Source organism: Vulpes vulpes, chromosome 15, assembly GCF_048418805.1.
Source record: "Vulpes vulpes isolate BD-2025 chromosome 15, VulVul3, whole genome shotgun sequence".
NCBI classification, from domain to species: domain Eukaryota; kingdom Metazoa; phylum Chordata; class Mammalia; order Carnivora; family Canidae; genus Vulpes; species Vulpes vulpes.
The window spans coordinates 81,908,605-81,925,550 of NC_132794.1; the positions used below are offsets into that span (position 1 = coordinate 81,908,605).

The 16,946-nt window shown below is 40.9% G+C and overlaps 1 protein-coding gene across 6 annotated transcripts in view; it reads right to left on the reverse strand.

Moving 5' to 3' along the window:
- The window catches only part of PANK1 (pantothenate kinase 1), a 56,465-nt gene that overhangs the window by 19,845 nt on the left and 19,674 nt on the right, over positions 1 to 16,946 (reverse strand). For 5 of the 6 annotated variants that reach the window (XM_072739477.1, XM_072739478.1, XM_025990545.2 and 2 more), the window contains exon 2: positions 3,577 to 3,929. In XM_072739477.1, the coding sequence (XP_072595578.1) occupies positions 3,577 to 3,929 (353 nt within the window). Of the gene's footprint in view, positions 1 to 3,576; positions 3,930 to 15,469; positions 15,676 to 16,946 lie in introns of those variants that run through there. The other variant, XM_072739480.1, reaches the window with a different exon arrangement.

Consider the following 16,946-nt stretch of genomic DNA (forward strand, 5'->3'; position numbering starts at 1 on the left):
CACTGAACAAAACTCCCAAGGAAAAGTATCTATTTTAATGAAGAGTTAGCTGGACAAAAAGGATGTTTTTTTTTTTTTTCCCCATATGTTCTCTATTATTGGAATATTTTGCATTTTAAAGAACTCTTACTGAAGTTAGGAAGTGTAGTTGTGGATAAAAATATTAGATTTGGTACATAAGATACTCTAGTGTGTTCTTCAAAATAAAACTCACAGAATAGAGACAGGGGATAGCTAAGTCTTCCCCTTAAGGATCATTTTCTTCAATGGTGGGATTCCTCATTGGCTTTTCAGTTTCTTAGACCATTTATAGTTAGATTACGTTTTTCTTTGGTGTCCCACTTTGGTGTATCATTAATTCAGAAAGCTAAATTTTGCCAGTCAGAAGTTTATTTGTGACAGTGATCCTAAAACATTAAAAGAAGCAGAAAGGAAACAAGGAAGGAAGAGAGGGAAGGAAAAAAAGAAATGCCGTTTTGTTTGGTTGAAAGTCTTCTACACAGGGGTCTAACTTAATGCTTGTCTCATGGTTTATAGCTCTCTCTTGTACATTTGAAATTGGATGAAGACTAGTTGACATTGTCTGAGGATTTAAGTATATTTACTATACATAAAAAGGACATAGTCATAAGATGTAATAATTGCTAATGATTCAGGGTCTGTTGAATGTCTTTTAGTTAGCTCTAATTACTCAGGTTTTTAAAACACTTCTGTAAAGCCGTCTTATACCAAAAAGTGATTTTATAGCAATGACAGGACTTTATATTATATATATGCACATTGCTTTACTTTGTCAGAATGCTTACTATATATAGTAGTAAATATTGATCATTTGCAACCATGTAAGCACCTTCAGTTTTCTATTCTGGAAAGGAGAGGTGGGAAGAGCTTGGCTTTAGCACACCTAAGGATCTTAGCTCTTACTATTCCCTCTGCTTAAAATACCCTTCCCCGGATACTGGCCTGCTTTGCTTTGTTACTTCTGGTTCCTGCTCCAATGTTACCTTATCACACTAAAGCCCTCCCAACTCTCCTAACCCCTTTTACCCTGCCTTTTTTACCTTCACACACACACACACACACACACACACACACACTGGATATCCACTACACACACACACACACACACACACACATATGAGATAGATAGATAGGATATATAGTATATTCTGTACTTTTATATTCATCTGTTTATTTAATTACTGACCAGCCTCCACACTAGAATATAAGCTCCTGAAGGGCAGGGCCTTTGTTTTGTTCATAACAGTACTTGGCACACAGAAGGAGCACAACAAATACTTGTTGGATGAGTGAATGAATGCCTAGGAAAGAGGATGATAAGACCTATCCATCTGCATAGACTTTGGAAGGATAAAGGCACATTCACTTAGTGCACTGACAAATAGGCTATAGGAAGAGATCAGTTCTGTCTTCACTTTGTCTAAGACTGAGCATGGAAACAGGAGGCAGCCCTCTTCTTTCTTTTATGGATGCATGTCCCTAGCAGGCCAAGCTGTTTGGTAAATACTCCAGACTTGCTCACTGCTCCAGTCTATTCATTAGGGTCCAGAAGCTGCCTGAAGGAGTAGAGGCTTCTTTACCTTGGTTATAAGAAAATATGACCTATCTCAGTTCAGAACCTTGAGAAACACCTTGCTCACAGCCAACATCTATCGAGTAACTTTCTCCCAGAATGTACATTACCCTAATGAGGAACGGAGGCAGTGAGGATGTTGCATAAATGATCCAGGTCACCTGGGTTCACTTTAGGCTCCTTAGTGAAGGACCCTGATAGGGTAACCTGGCGAACTCCTAGCATTAGGCTGGGTGAGCATATTCTTCTGAATTAGAATTGAGCTGATACCCTAGCTCTGACTAGGAGGCATTACTAGAGCCTCTTAAGCTCTCCTTAGCTTTAATTTCCTTATCCAAGTAGCACAAGAATGCTATACTTCCTGGTCTCCAAAGGTGACTTCAGGTTCTAATGTCCTAAAACTCCTCCCTCCTCTCTTCACTTTACTGCCACCTTTTTGCAGATGATAATACTGAAGGCTCCAGAAGGGATATGTCTCACCCAAAGTTATCCAGCTAGTTAAATGCAGAGACAACACTAGAATTCAGGTTCAATGCTTTACCAACTATGAGCTCAAATTTAATTTTCATGCCCCCCCCCAAAAAAATAATTTTCATGCCCCCGGACCTCAGCCTTTTCAGTTTCAAAACTCTTTGATCATTGGGCCCCTTTGGTGGGAAAAAAATGCTATGAATCGTTTAGGTGACAACCAAATTCCACTGATGTGTTGGGAAAAGGAACACAGGAGAAAAAGCCAAAACCTGGTATCATGAGTCTCATCCAGGATACTGTGCTACGACTCCATTGCCAGCTCCTCTAGAAACTACTTGGTACAATCAATGGGATAAATGATGTTACTTTCTATGATATAAAAAAAATTTGCATTCATAGCTTTTTTAAATGCCATGAATAATGTATTGATTCATTAATTTATTCATTAATGATAGACTTTATAGCAAGACTGGATTACACTAGTTCCGCGACAGAATGCCAGTAATTTGCACTCCAGGCTTTGAAAAAGTGTATTTTACAACTTATCTCACTGTATTTTTCAACTTTCTGGCAAGACTAACCCCCAAATCTTCCAAACTTTTCTTCTCTAATGGCCAGTCATTTCTGTTGAACCGAGCTAACTATTTTCTCTTTGTTTTCTACATCTTTTATTGCACTTTATTCTCATTTTATTTCCTGTTAGTTGAGGCTGGACAGTGCAGAGATTATCTTGACTGTAAAGATGTAGAAATTGGAACACACAATTGTTAAGAGATTGCTAAATAAAGAGAAACATGAGATATCTTACTCATCCATGTCCTCCGTTTAGCCAAATTTGTCAAACGTAAATGAGCAATGCAGAGCTGGTATAGACTGCTACTCAGGAGACAGCATTGTTCTTATTATGTAAATCCACACACCTGAAATCTTACTATTAAAGGAAGTCACCTATAAATAATACCAAATGTTTTGCTTTTGTTTCAAACAAAACTTCTGAATGACATTCATAAAACAGAAAAGACACTTAGAGCGAACAACAGGTAGACAGCAGTAATCCTTTCTTATAGGAGTTACAGAAAGCCTTTCTGGCAGGCCTGCATCTCTGCAGCTATAAAAGCGGGATGATGATTATGCTTTTCATGACACCATGGTAAGAATCTGGAAAACTCTAAAACACTTCCGAAAGGGAATGATACCATCTTATCTTTAGCATACCGTGCAGCCATAATTATAAGAAAAATGATGATGAGAGCTAGTATTTATAAGCATTTGCTAAGAAGTGCTGGGTCCATAGGATCTCATGTAATCCACTCTGTGACACCCCTACGGGCACAAACTATTCATACACAGGAGGAACTGAGTCACAGAGAGGTGAAGGTACCCTGTCCAGAGTCCCAAGGCTAGCAGTCAAGTTCTTCCAAATGAGAAGCCATGTGTTTGGACATGGGAGAGGCTTGCTTTCCTTCTCTGAGAGGGGGTTTTGCTGTGTAACAAGCTCAAACCTGACATACCGTTCTGAAGTCCTTTTCAAACTTGAAAGCCCCGCCTCCGGTGGCGCAGAGGGTGGTGTGAAGGCTGGAGAAGTTCTTCTCGCTGCCCATCTGAATGAACCTGTGCATGGCACAGCTGGGGAAGCGGATGAAGTGCAGGTTCCCTTTGCGCCCACACATGGTCAAATTTTTCAGTTCTAGGTGAACGTCTCGGATCCCGGTTTTCCCATAAGCTGTATTAGAAGTCAAATACTTCCTGATGCTCTTCAGGTTCTCCACCTCCTCTTGTTCCTCTTCAGCTGTAATATCCTTCGGTTCGAAGTAGACCAATTTAACCAGCGTTCCACCGATATCCATGCCGAACCATGGGAATGCTGGAGGACAGAAAGACAGTACTGTTGAATTCTATGCTTTTAAAGAGATGCTCAGTTTCTGAATATTCGAAAATAAAATGCAGTGACATCACCTCTGTATGTGCACTGAACATCCAATTCCCCTTACTTCCACGATATGTGCCTAAGAGACAGGCAAGGAGAAACCCACCATTTAGATGGTGCTGGGGACTCTGTCTACACTCCACTCAGAGTCTGCCTCAGGACTGAGGCTGAGAAGAGGAACAGGACTTTGCAGTGCCCTAGGCCGATCTCAATTCCCAGGGCTTCTCAGTATCTTCTCAAGCTGAGTATAATTCCAATTCTTAAAGATCTATTTTTGCATACATCACAGCACCTAAATGCCAGCTATTTTATCAGAATCTCAGCCAAAGAAACAGTGATCTGTTCCAATGCTGGGGAAAAACTGGCTATGCTAGGTGTACCACGAGGCGGGTTGGTCTCTAACCCACTTGGCCCACTCCTAGGGTACTTTTCAAAGACAACTGTTACAGCATTCAATTTTTGCCTCCACAAGCTGACTGTGTAAGACATGAGTCTGCTGCTTTAGTCTACAGAATAGGCAGGAAGGAGGAAGGGAGAGTAGGTTGAGAGAGATGATGACCCTATGGTGGCATAAATCTAAAAAGAACAGTTCCCATTATAGTGTGTTTCTTTTTCATGAAGCAGAAACACTACCTTCGCATCAAAATGGCCTGCTAAGGAGTCCTCAACCCAGCTCAACCCATGCTAGAATCGCCTTTAGCATCCTGAGTCTCCTCTTCTCTCCCACAGGTTGATTTAATTCAGGGGTGCAATTTGGGCATGAGTATTTTCTGAAAGTTCCCTCATGGTCGCAATCTGTAGGCTTAGGAATTGCTGAATCAGAAGAACCTTGGCCTCTGACAGGCAAGCCCACCAATAAGCATAGTTCCTGACCAGGTCTACAACATGAAGGCATGCCTTTAGGGAATGATGTGTGTGTGTGTACATTTTATATATATAAACTTATATATATATAATATCTACTCCAGATGTTTATAAAAAAATAAATCTCCATCATAGTTATTTTTATGTTATTAAAAGAACAGGCTGAGCTCCCTGAAGAGGCCAACTTCATTTAGAGGTGACCTAGAAAGTTACTGCTGTGTTGTCAGATGCTCTGTGATGAACACACAGCAAACCCGAATGAGACTGCAAAATCTGGGGTCTCCCTTTTCATTTCCTTCAGCAGACTCCATGGGCTAAATCTGCAACTATAATATTAAAGCAGAGTTTAAAGATACAGGGAGCTCAAATGACTTCTTTCCAAAAGTTTATTTTATTCAGCCCTGGAGAGCATCCATATGAGCCCTAGTCAAGTTGTGCATGTCACACCCAGAGATAACATTGCCAGGAACACAGCGGAGACCTCCAGAAGTTTTTTCTGTGCTGCCCTACTACTTAGCCCTTTAAATCAGTAAGTTAGGGAGGGTGGAGGGGGCGGTACATAGCAGGAAGCCATTCCTGTACATGCAATTATTTCTCCAGTGCTTCAAGCTGTCATTTTAGCTGTAATCCAAGCCAGCGGCTCCACCCTTGGAAGCAGTAACTCTTAACAAATATAGAAAAATTAAATCCGGGCAGCCCAGGTGGCCCAGCGGTTTAGCGCCGCCTTCAGCCCAGGGCGTGATCCTGGAGACCCGGGATCGAATCCCAAATCAGGCTCCCTGCATGGAGCCTGCTTCTCCCTCTGCCTCTCTCTCTCTCTCTCTCTCTCTGTCATGAATAAATAAATAAAATCTTTAAAAAATAATAAAAATAAAATCCCAAGTTCCCCAAAAGTTTAAGAGCAGCAGATTCCATTGACAAGACCAAGTTAACAAATCTCCTATTATAATTGTGGAAGTTTGCAAAGCAAATCCCCCACAGCCCAGTGCAGGTTGGGAAGCTTGCTTGTCCTAGCAGGGTAGTAGAAAACTGGAAATAGTTCATCCCTACCAGTCAATTCAACTCACAAATGACATTTCATGGTCCATTCTCTAAAACTCACATCAGCATGCCCACAGTGTAAGGTAATAGGTAAAACCTCAAGTCAGAATTCACAGCTGTTTCCCATAAAGAGCAGTCAGTAGCCAGCTCACTGTCACTCCCTCCACCTCTCAATTCCCTTCCACATCTCAGTTCCCTTATCTGTGAAAGGAATGGATTGCAGTAGAAAGGTCTCCAGTTCTCTCCCTACTATAAACTTCCGATGGATTCCTTCAGAAGTATAAAAAAATCACAACCACCTCCAATCTTGTAGACTGGCCAGAGCCCTAGTTTTAATCTCCACTGAAATACTTTATGACATGTCAAAAAGTGCCTGGGCTATGCAATTAGTGTTGCAGGTATAATCCATTCTTATCAGAGTAGGAAAGACACTTACTACTGGACAGGATGGGAGAAGGGTATTCTGGAACATTGCTAGGCTAATCATTTTGAAGAACTTGGGGAAACTCCTATTAAAATTAAAAGCACACCTACATTTTTAACCCAGCTAATTCCTTTTCTGGATCATATTTAAAAAGCATGAGGATTTGAGGATAGGTATGACCCAGCAATTACACTACTAGGTATTGGATCCCTGGGTGGCGCAGCGGTTTGGCGCTTGTCTTTGGCCCAGGGCGCGATCCTGGAGACCCGGGATCGAATCCCACATCGGGCTCCCGGTGCATGGAGCCTGCTTCTCCCTCTGCCTGTGTCTCTGCCTCTCTCTCTCTCTCTCTCTCTCTCTCTCTCTGTGTGACTATCATAAATAAATAAAAATTAAAAAAAAAATTTACACTACTAGGTATTTATCCAAAGGATACAAACACCATGTTCTGAAGGGGCACCTGCACCCCAATGTTTATAGCAGCAATGTTCATAACAGTTAAAATCTGGAAAGAGCCCAGATGTCCATTGGCAGATGATGGATAAAGAAGATGTGATATAATATATACAATAAAATATTACTTAGCCACCAGAAGGAATGCAATCTTGCCATTTCTAATGATATGAATGGAACAAAAGAGTATTATGCTAAGCAAAATAAGTCAGGGAAATGCCATATGATTTCACTCATATGCGAAATTTAAGAAACAAAACATGAATATAGGGAAAAGGAAGGAAAAATAAAATAAGATAAAAACAGAGAGGGAGGCAAACCACAAGAGACTCTTAACTCTAGGAAACTAACTGAGGGTCGCTGGAGGGGAGGGGGCTAGGGGGATGGTTGATGGGCATTAAGGAGGGCACTTGATGGAATGAGCTCTGGGTTTTATATGCAACTGATGAATTACTAAATTCTACTCCGGAACCAATAATACACTGTATGTTAACTAAATTGAACTTAAGGAAAAAAGAAAAAACAAAACAAAACAAATGTTCATTGCAACACCCTTTACGGTGATCACATTAAAAAAATAAATAAAAACAGGGGCTTCTGGCTGACTGAATCAGAAGAGCACGTGACTCCAGATTCATAAATTCAAGCCCTATATTGGGTGTAGAGATTATTAAGTGAATAAAAAAAAAAAACCACAAAAAAGAAAAATCTGAAAACAAAGTACATGTGACAGGAAAAATGTTCAACAAAGTTTATTGTTTCCTTTTTTTTAAGTTCCTTTTTTATTTTTTTAAAGATTTTACTTATTTATTTGACAGAGAATGCAAGCAGGGGGAGCAGCAGAGGGAGAGGGAGAAGCAGGCTCCCTACTGGGCAGGGAGCCCCACCTGGGGCTGGGTCCCAGAGTCCTGAGATCATGACCTGAACCGAAGGCAGATGCCTGAGCCACCCAGGCATCCCTTACGTTTATTATTTCCAAACCATGGAATACTGGGCACCCATTGAAAAGAATGAATGAGATCTATATCAGTTGTCTGAAGGGATATCCTTAAGCTTCTGCTAATGAGAAAAGTAAAAGATGCCTTGAAGTATAAATAATTTATTTATACCTTATTTGGTTTGAAAAAAAAAAAAGGAGGGAAGGAAAGCAGGAAAGAAGTAAAGCAGGTGGAAGGGAGACCACCATATTTATGATTGTATGAGCCTCCGGAAAGATATAGAAGGCTATCCCTCCAGGTTGTTAATATCTTTAGGAGGTGGCAGGATGGGCAGGCTGTATGGGTGGAGGCTAGAGATTAGGGGAGGGGATGGAGAAAATTCTACACTCAGACCATTTGGTAGATGCAGAAGTAAAACACAAACAAAGAACTCAGTGACAATAGAAAATCGGAGACATCTCAGCAAGGAATGGACAGAACAGGCTGTGTGAAACCCAGGAAATAATCTGGTTCTGTAGTAGAAATCCAGTATTCACCCAGCCACAGCTGTCACCAGTCCTCTGAAATGAAAACTCCCTCCATGACTTTTTATTTGGTTGGCTACTGGTAAGTACAAGCAACTGCGAAGAGGTCTCACTTTTAAAAATGTGGCAGGGGACACCTAAACATTTGGTAAGTTATTTAGAATACTGCTGTCTTTCCTGCTTTACTTCCTGTTCATTTCAAAGCTTTTGTTGGCAACTCAACAAAACAGTGGGGGAAAAGTATAGAATTCTGAAAATTCAGTTATATCAGCAGTTTTGCTTAAGGTAAAAGGGAATAAAGATCGGAATGCTGCATTAGTTTAAATGGCAATAGAAATGCCTTTCACGTACTTATATTCATTTCTCACCTTCATGTAAAAAATAAATGAAATAAATGCTCTTCTATTCACATTTTAATACTTGTATAGACATTGTCAGAATTTCTTGTATAGAAACTGTAAGATTGGGCAGCCCAGGTGGCTCGGCGGCTTAGCGCCTTCAGTCCAGGGTGTGGTCCTGGGGACCCGGGATCAATCGAGTCCCGCTGTTAGGCTCCCTGCAGAGAGCCTGCTTCTCCCTCTTCTTCTGCCTGTGCCTGTGTGTGTCTCTCATGAATAAATAAATAAATAAATAAATAAATAAATAAATAAATTCTTAAAAAAAAAAAGAAACTCAGATTTTGAATGCACAGTTTTATTCATCTTCCTGATGTCAAGGATATCAACCATAAGCCATGGATGGAGATAAAAGACCAGGGAAAGAAAGAATATCCCAATGTGGCTATCAGCTATGATTCATGTGTTCTTTAATCCAGAATATCCAAATGCTTTGATAAATTCAGCTGAACCACTGATAAGTCTGTTCTGTGTTTGCCAGAAGTGATGCTGGTTCTAGATACAGAATGTCTGCATTCACCCTTTATTCCTTCAACCAGATGTCATTTTTTAAGAATTTCTAGAATATCCATCAAAGATGTTCAACAGGAGACAAGGCTCAAAGGACAAGGTGCTACAGATAAGTAGTGGATTTTAGGTCCATATTCTTTCAGCCTATTATAAAGAATAATAATAATAAGGAATAAAAAGAATTATTTCCTAAAGAAGTTCTTGCACAGGTGCACTAGGAAACCTATGCAAAGATGTTCACTGCAGCAATTTTTAGTAACAATGTAGACATCCATCACTATGTAAATAAAATGTAATATATGATGGAATACTACACAGCTATGAGAACCGATTAGATTTATAGATTAGATTTATAAGTCTCAAGATAGATAGAGTCCAGGGACGCCTGGGTAGCTCAGGGATTGAGTGTCTGCCTTTGGCTCAGGGCATAATCCCGGGATCCGGGATCCTGTTCCACCTCAGGCTCCTTACAGGCCTGTGTCTCTGCCTCTCTCTGTGTGTCTCTCATGAATAAATAAATAAAATATTTTTTTAAAAAAAGTAGATAGAGCCCAAAACACAATGCTGAAGGAAAATTGCTTTAACAGTGAGCCAACGACATATAGGTTGTCACTCCCAAGTCAGAACATTTAATTACAAGCATGAGACCCTCCAGTGCTTTCTCACAGCAACGGGAAGCATTCTAGATGTTGGTTGATCTGTCAGTTTAGGTCCTGGAGTGAGGATGTAGGCCGTCTTAAATGCACATAACAGCATTAGCACGAAATGAACCTTTGTTGTTTAACCCACTCAGCCTTGGTTATGGTCTGTTACTGCAACACACTGTGATTTGACTAGTACTTGAAATGGTGTTGTTTCAACAGCATTTGGAAGGCCAAGCAGCCAGGAGGGAGGAAACGGATTTTGGAGGCTGGCAAAGCATTCGGTAAAACCATCATGTATGATAATTTGGAAGGCAGATAATATACCTAGAGTAGATATTGTGGAAGAGATGGAAAGCCAAATGTGAGTTGCATGTGTTAGTTACCACTGGCTGCATTTTATTTTTTAATTCTTATTTATTTATTTTAAAGGAGGCTCCCTACTTTCAATTTACAACCCTGAGATCAAGGGTTGCATGGGCTTCTGAATGAGCCAGCCAGGAGCCCCTGTGGGCTGCATTTTAATTTTTTTATTTTATTTATTTCTGGTAGTCACACAGAGAGAGAGAGAGAGAGAGAGAGAGGCAGAGACACAGGCAGAGGGAGAAGCAGGCTCCATGCACCAGGAGCCCGACGTGGGACTCGATCCCGGGTTTCCAGGATTGCGCCCTGGGCCAAAGGCAGGCGCCAAACCGCTGCGCCACCCAGGGTTCTCTGGGCTGCACTTTAAAAGGTACACACAGAAATTGAGGGTTGCTGGAGGAGAGAGGGATGGAGGATGGGTAACTAACTGGGTGACAAGCATTAAAAAGGGCACCTGATATAATGAGCACTGAGTGTTACATAACAACTGAACTCAGCCTCTGAAACTAACAATACACTATGTTAATTAATTGAATTTAAATATAAAAAATAAAAAGAAATTTACCGTTAAAAAAAGTGTGCCCAGAAAGTAATTGACTGGTTTATAAACAAAAAGAAGAGAATAAGGTCCATTAAATCAGACTTGCAGGGTTGGAAAAAGCAGCTGCTTCTCTTCCCCAACAGATAAACAATGAAACAGAAATGAGAAAGGCTTTGCTTGCAAGAGGTCAATTAGCACTTAGTTGTGAGGCGAGGTTCAAAGCAGGAGAACTGGCTGTCACACTCTTAACACTTTTAAAGGGTTATGAAGTCTCCAAGTAAAGATGCAGTTATGGTCAGGGCTTCTTAGTTAATTCTTTCAATTAGAATACCTCAGGGAAAAAGAGATCGGAGGTGTGGCTTCCCCACCTAAGCCACACCTAAGCCACGCTCAAAGTATCATCAATTAAGTCAATAAAGAAATGTTGAAAGCAAAACTACAAAAGCATCCAGTGAGCAGAAGTATGCCAAGGACGGAGGGCTGGGCATATGAAAATAAACTAGAGTTAAGTAGATAGGAAAAGAGTTGTACTGCCAGCAAACGCCTGAGCCCCCAAACCCTCTAACGTCAGCTGAAAAAGCATATTCTTCAGTCTCACTTTAGTTGTGATCCAGGAGGTTATTGGAAAAGCCAAGGCCTAAAGAGAGCAATGGATTGGGGAGCCCCCTTCCGAGAAAACAATCAAGACCCCAGAGGAACATCCTCTACTTGCAAGTCAGGGAGCAATGGAGCATAGATGGATTTCAGAATTGCTTCGTCAGCATTTTAGAACAATGAGGACCAACGAATGGATGTCTCTCATTCACCTCTTTTCTGAGTAGGAATGTATATTGGGTTTTCTAATCATTTTTCACCATTATTTATTAATATACGATGTGGGGGAGGGGCGCCGCAGGTAACTGGCCTCTTAGTTCAGAAGTCTCTAGCTCAAGAGGACCCACATCCAGAGTTGATGTTGAAACCACTTTGTATCACCCCTTAACTTAGGTCCTCCTGCACATCATCCAGATGCCATGACTGGGTGCAGCTTCAGGGCTGTCTACTTTGGGGTGGGAATCCCTGTCTGTTGTCTGCAGTTGGGGAAAGCAAGGCAAGTATCTGGTAATCAGAGAAGTACATTGTGGTAGCCACTAGTGCTGCTGGCCAAGGATTTCTGGTTCTTTTCCTTCTGGGCCCATGGGGTCACACTGCAGGTCCTGGCCAGTTTATAATTGAGCTGGGCAGCGTGCCTCATCCAGTCAGTGAGTTATGCATGGACATGGTGTATGTCACTTCCAGGCAAGAGCACTTATGGCTGGGGTGAGACCCTTCAGAACACTTTCTTTGTTACCATGACCAGCAAAATCCAAGATAATGATTGTTTGATCATCTGAGTCAGAGTGATGATGAGCCAGAATGGAACCCCCAGCCACTCCCTCAATGGGTTTATAGTGTGAATGAGAAATAAACCTTTATTGTTTTAAGGCACTGAGATTTGGAGATGGTGATGCAGATGGTTTGCCTATCCTGACAAGTATACCCTCCATCAAAATCCGGCTATTTTGCCCCCCTGGAACCTTCCCTCTCCTGCAGAACCAGATCCAGAGACTGCCAGTATGGCTGACAAACATGTGGTAGCTGAGTGTTAGTAAAACATTTAACATTGCATTTATTTCTGTCTAAAAAAATTTTTTTAAAGATTTTATTTATTTATTCATGAGAGACACACAGGGAGAGAGAGAGGCAGAGACACAGGCAGAGGGAGAAGCAGGCTCCATGCAGCGAGCCCGTCGGACTCTATCCCGGGTCTCCAGGATCAGGCCCTGGGCTGAAGGCAGCGCTAAACCCCTGAGCCATCAGGGCTGCCCTGTCTAAAAATTTCTCCAAACACAAACCGAGATTGGCAATCTGGTAGTAATTTAAAACTATGACATGAATCTGTATTCCAAATATTGTGGTGAAAATAGTTAAAAGTTTTATTAGTAGCTGATGGATTTAAAACAAAGCCTGTAAGGCAGCCTTGGGTGGCTCAGCGGTTTAGCGCCGCCTTCAGCTCAGGTTGTGATCTTGGAGTCTCAGGATCGAGTCCCCCTCAGGGTCCCTGCATGGAGCCTGCTTCTCCCTCTGCCTGTGTCTCTGCCTCTCTCTCTCTCTCTCTCTCTGTCTGTCTGTCTCTCATGAATAAATAAAAATCTTAAAAAAAAAAAAAAAAAGCCTGTTTCTTACCGATCTTTTTGGAACACTTGAATAGTCTCTGAGAGGAACCTATACTTCCTGCAGTAAATTTAAAGGGTTACACAGTGAATTCCAAATAGCATCAATGAGCAAAGATCAAAAAACAAAACAAAACAAAAAAACCCTCAACACTAGAACACAGAAAAGGTTTCCTACCAAGTCAAAGAAACAATTTTAAAAGGCTAAGGGAGCCTGACACTAGAAAATCTATGTCCTCTTGAACAACCAGCCAGAGCTTTAAGGTATTTCTGATGAGGCAAAGTTCACTAATACCAATATTTCTTCCTGTGTGCAAGATTAGTGCCTTTGGGCTCCCTGACTCAGCAACCAGTTGCTGTCTTGCACAGCTTAACACATCTCTCGAGGTTCCACCAGGTTGGAATTTGTTGAAATAATTATTAATAGGGAACAGTGGGATTGAATTTCTTTTCCCACTACTTCTGAATAGATATTTCTTTTTTGAGATCTGACCTGAGCTGAAATCAAGAGTCGGATGCTTAACTGACTGAGCCATCCAGATGCCACACAGATAGATCTGTTGAGCAAATTAATGGGTAGAAAAGATATTTGACATTTGTATAATCAACAGGAAAAAAAATAAAGAAAACTTCTACAACACTGATATTTTTACACTACATGAAGACTAATTATGTTGAAGTTGCTTAAGGACCTCTACCTGTTAAAAAAAACCCCCAAAACTTTGTTAACTTAATAGAATTAAGTAATAGAATTGTATTTCTTAAAAAAATTAGTTCTCTGAGGGCTAGGCTTGCCTTCCCTATGTCTAAATTTAGTTGGTAGTCTAATGCAGTCTTTGTTGATATGCTCATAGAAACATTTAACTTTAATAGGTGAAAGAGACCTTAGGTCAAGTCCAACATCCTGTTTACAGATAAGAAAATTATGGCTCAGAAAGATCAAGGATTGCCCAAGGTCAGCCTCAGTAGTTTGGACCCATTTATTTTCAGCTTCATGAGCCATTAAGCTCCCCATTTTGCAAGACTTGTCTGAGTTGAGTTACCTGTCACTTGTAGTGACAGCAGCCCACCAGACAGGATGGTCATGATGAGTTTTCCTTGAGCCACTGACTAAGCTATAAGGTGGAGGCTGGCTCCCTGGTCACTGAAGTCCTGCTCACTCACATCAGCCTAAGCACATCATCCTAGACACACAACACAAAGCCCTCCAAAACCATGCTTTTCACTGTGTGAAACAGAAGAGTGGAAAACCTAAGAGCTATTTAAGACTTTGAAGAAAGTGTAAAATTTAATAAAATGGTTTCTGTAACACTGTAGAGGAACCATAATTATTGCACATAGAGCAATAATTAAATATTCTATGCATTAAACATTAAATATTCTATGCAAAGAAACTTGAGTCATGTTTTCTTCCAAATTAATGCACACCAGGTTCCCTTCCTTTGAACTTTAGTCACGTGGCAATTCCTAGTGTTAGCAAGGGTTTAAGGACATAAGCACTTACAGAGCACCAGTGGGAATGGAAACTGGTGCAATCTTTCCACAGGGTTCTTGGAAATAGCTATGAAAAAGCTCCAGATTCCTCATATTTTTTATAATACATCAGTTCCACTTTACCCTAAAGAAATAATTATGCATGCATTCAAAAATTTATCTTAAAAAATCACTTCACTTTTACTAAGAGTGAGAAAATTAATTATTGTCCAAAAATACAGAATGAGTTAACTAAACTAAATAAACGATTACTGATTAACATAAAGGAACAAAATACCACCATTAAAATCATTTTGTAGGATGGCATTGAATGATGCGAGGAGAATGTTCATTTTATGTTGTTAGGTGAAAAAGGCAGGTGATTCAATGGTACACTGTACATGATTACAATTTTGTATGAAAGTTATATAGCTATTTGTGCACAGAAAACAAGACTAGAAACTTCAGGTGGATATGTTAACAGCTGTTATCTCTGGGTCGTGGATTAGGCTAATTTTTTTCTTCTGGCTTTTCTGATGATGCTTTCCAATTGTTTACCGTAATACATTTAATCTTAATAATCAGTTATTTTATTTATAACATTTTATTTATTTATTTATTTATTTATTTATTTATTTGAGAGAGAGAGAGAGAGAGAGAGAGAAAGCATGATGATGGGGAGGTGCTGGAGGAGTTACTGGGGGAGAGAGCAAGAAGCAGACTTCCTGCTAGTAGGGAGCCCAACCTGGGACTTGATCCCAGGACCCTGAGATCATGACCTGAGGTGATCAGACGCCTAACTAATTGAGCCACCCAGGCACCCAATAATCAGAGTTATTTTAGAATTCTCAATCCAAAACTTCACTCTAATGTTGCAAAAGAAAAAGAAATTATTTTATGTTTGCTACAGCAGATCTGTAGTCCCACCTGTGTGCCTGCATTCCCCCGGTCAGCAGCCCCTTCCTACCTACACAATACCCTGCCCAGATCAAGCCTCTTATTGAAATCCATTAGACACAAGCTATCAATGACAAGGAAAGCCTGGGGACAAAGTTATTGAATCAGTTAGACACTTGACAGGTGGGAAGTTAGGGTAGAAAGAGTCCTGATTTACCCACCTGCACTATGGGCAGGGCAAAACTTGTACGTTAAATTTGGCAATGCAAAACGCACTTATGGGGGATTATGGGGTGGCTCAGTGGTTGAGCATCTGCCTTTGGCCAGAGGCGCGATCCTGGAGTCCCGGGATCGAGTCCCACGTCGGGCTCCCTGCGTGGAGCCTGCTTCTCCCGCTGCCTGTATCTCTGCCGCTCTCTCTCTGTGTCTATCATGAATGGATAAATAAAATCTTTAAAAAACAAAAACAAAAACAAAAAACAAAACGCACTTATGGGGGCAGAGATATGTTTGCGGGAAAGGATCACCGTGGGAAAGGCCACACATCCCTGTGTGACAATAACCATTCTTCCACTGGCACAGCCTCTGACTCCTGTCAACGTTCTCCCTCTCACTGGGATGGAAACAAAAAGGCTGATCATATGATCATATTCTCTTATATGAGAGCGAAAAAGGGAATAGCAAGGATTCTTTCAGAACTTCTGAGGCAGCAGAAATATTATCACATCAGCCACCAGAATTAAAGCCTGGATTTCACCAACTCCGCCCTGCAGGCCCAGGTGGTCTGTTCCGCACAAAGGCTAGGCTTGGGTGCCTAGGGCCTGCCATCTTTTTTGGGCACTCGTGAAAATGGTGTAATTTCTCGTAAAATGAGAAGAAAACATATAAACTTTCAGGTCAAAGAAAATGTAATATGTCATATCAACACATTCATCTTTATACCAACAGTGTTGAAAATTACAACTTGAAATGTTTTATGGAAGAAGGAGCACATAGAGGCCAAAGTGCTAGGGGTTCATGAAAGTGAGTCTCTGTTTACATTTTGCTTCACACCCAGTCACAGGTTAGACCCGACAGGACCCCCAGCCTGAGTCTGCTTTGCATTTGCAATGTGAACTAGGTAACTATGGTTTGTTTACAATAATTGTATTTCCTTAAAGCAACTTCAATTTTAGTATTTCGTGCAACTAAATTTGAAGTGAAAGCTTTAATTACACTTATTTTTAAAAACGACAGGCTATATTCAGCCACGTGCTTTCTCAAATTTGCCTTACTATAAAAACTGTCAAAGGCACTTGTTAAAAATATAGACTCCCAGGCCACAGCCTGGAGATTAAGATACAGAGGGACTGGAGAAAACGTTTTTGGGGTGGAGGGGGCGGCGTAATTCTCACTGGCCAAGTTCAAAATCCCTCTGAATGGGCTCCTCTTGCTGTAACTGTGAAGGAGCTCTGAGGTGGATGGCTGGGGGAGTGCCTGGTAATGACCTGGTAGATGTTCCCATTCCCCAAAGGGACCTGAACACACCTAATTGCTTGTTAGTGAAATTATTAATGGATAATTTATATCATGAGTGCTGCAGGTGATTTTTACATTTTAAATACAGCTTTTGAATTTCCAGGTATCATCCACTCATGATGAAACCCATGGCCATGGGTTTTCTAGAAATGTTCCACAGATGATCAAATTCCGTCAGTG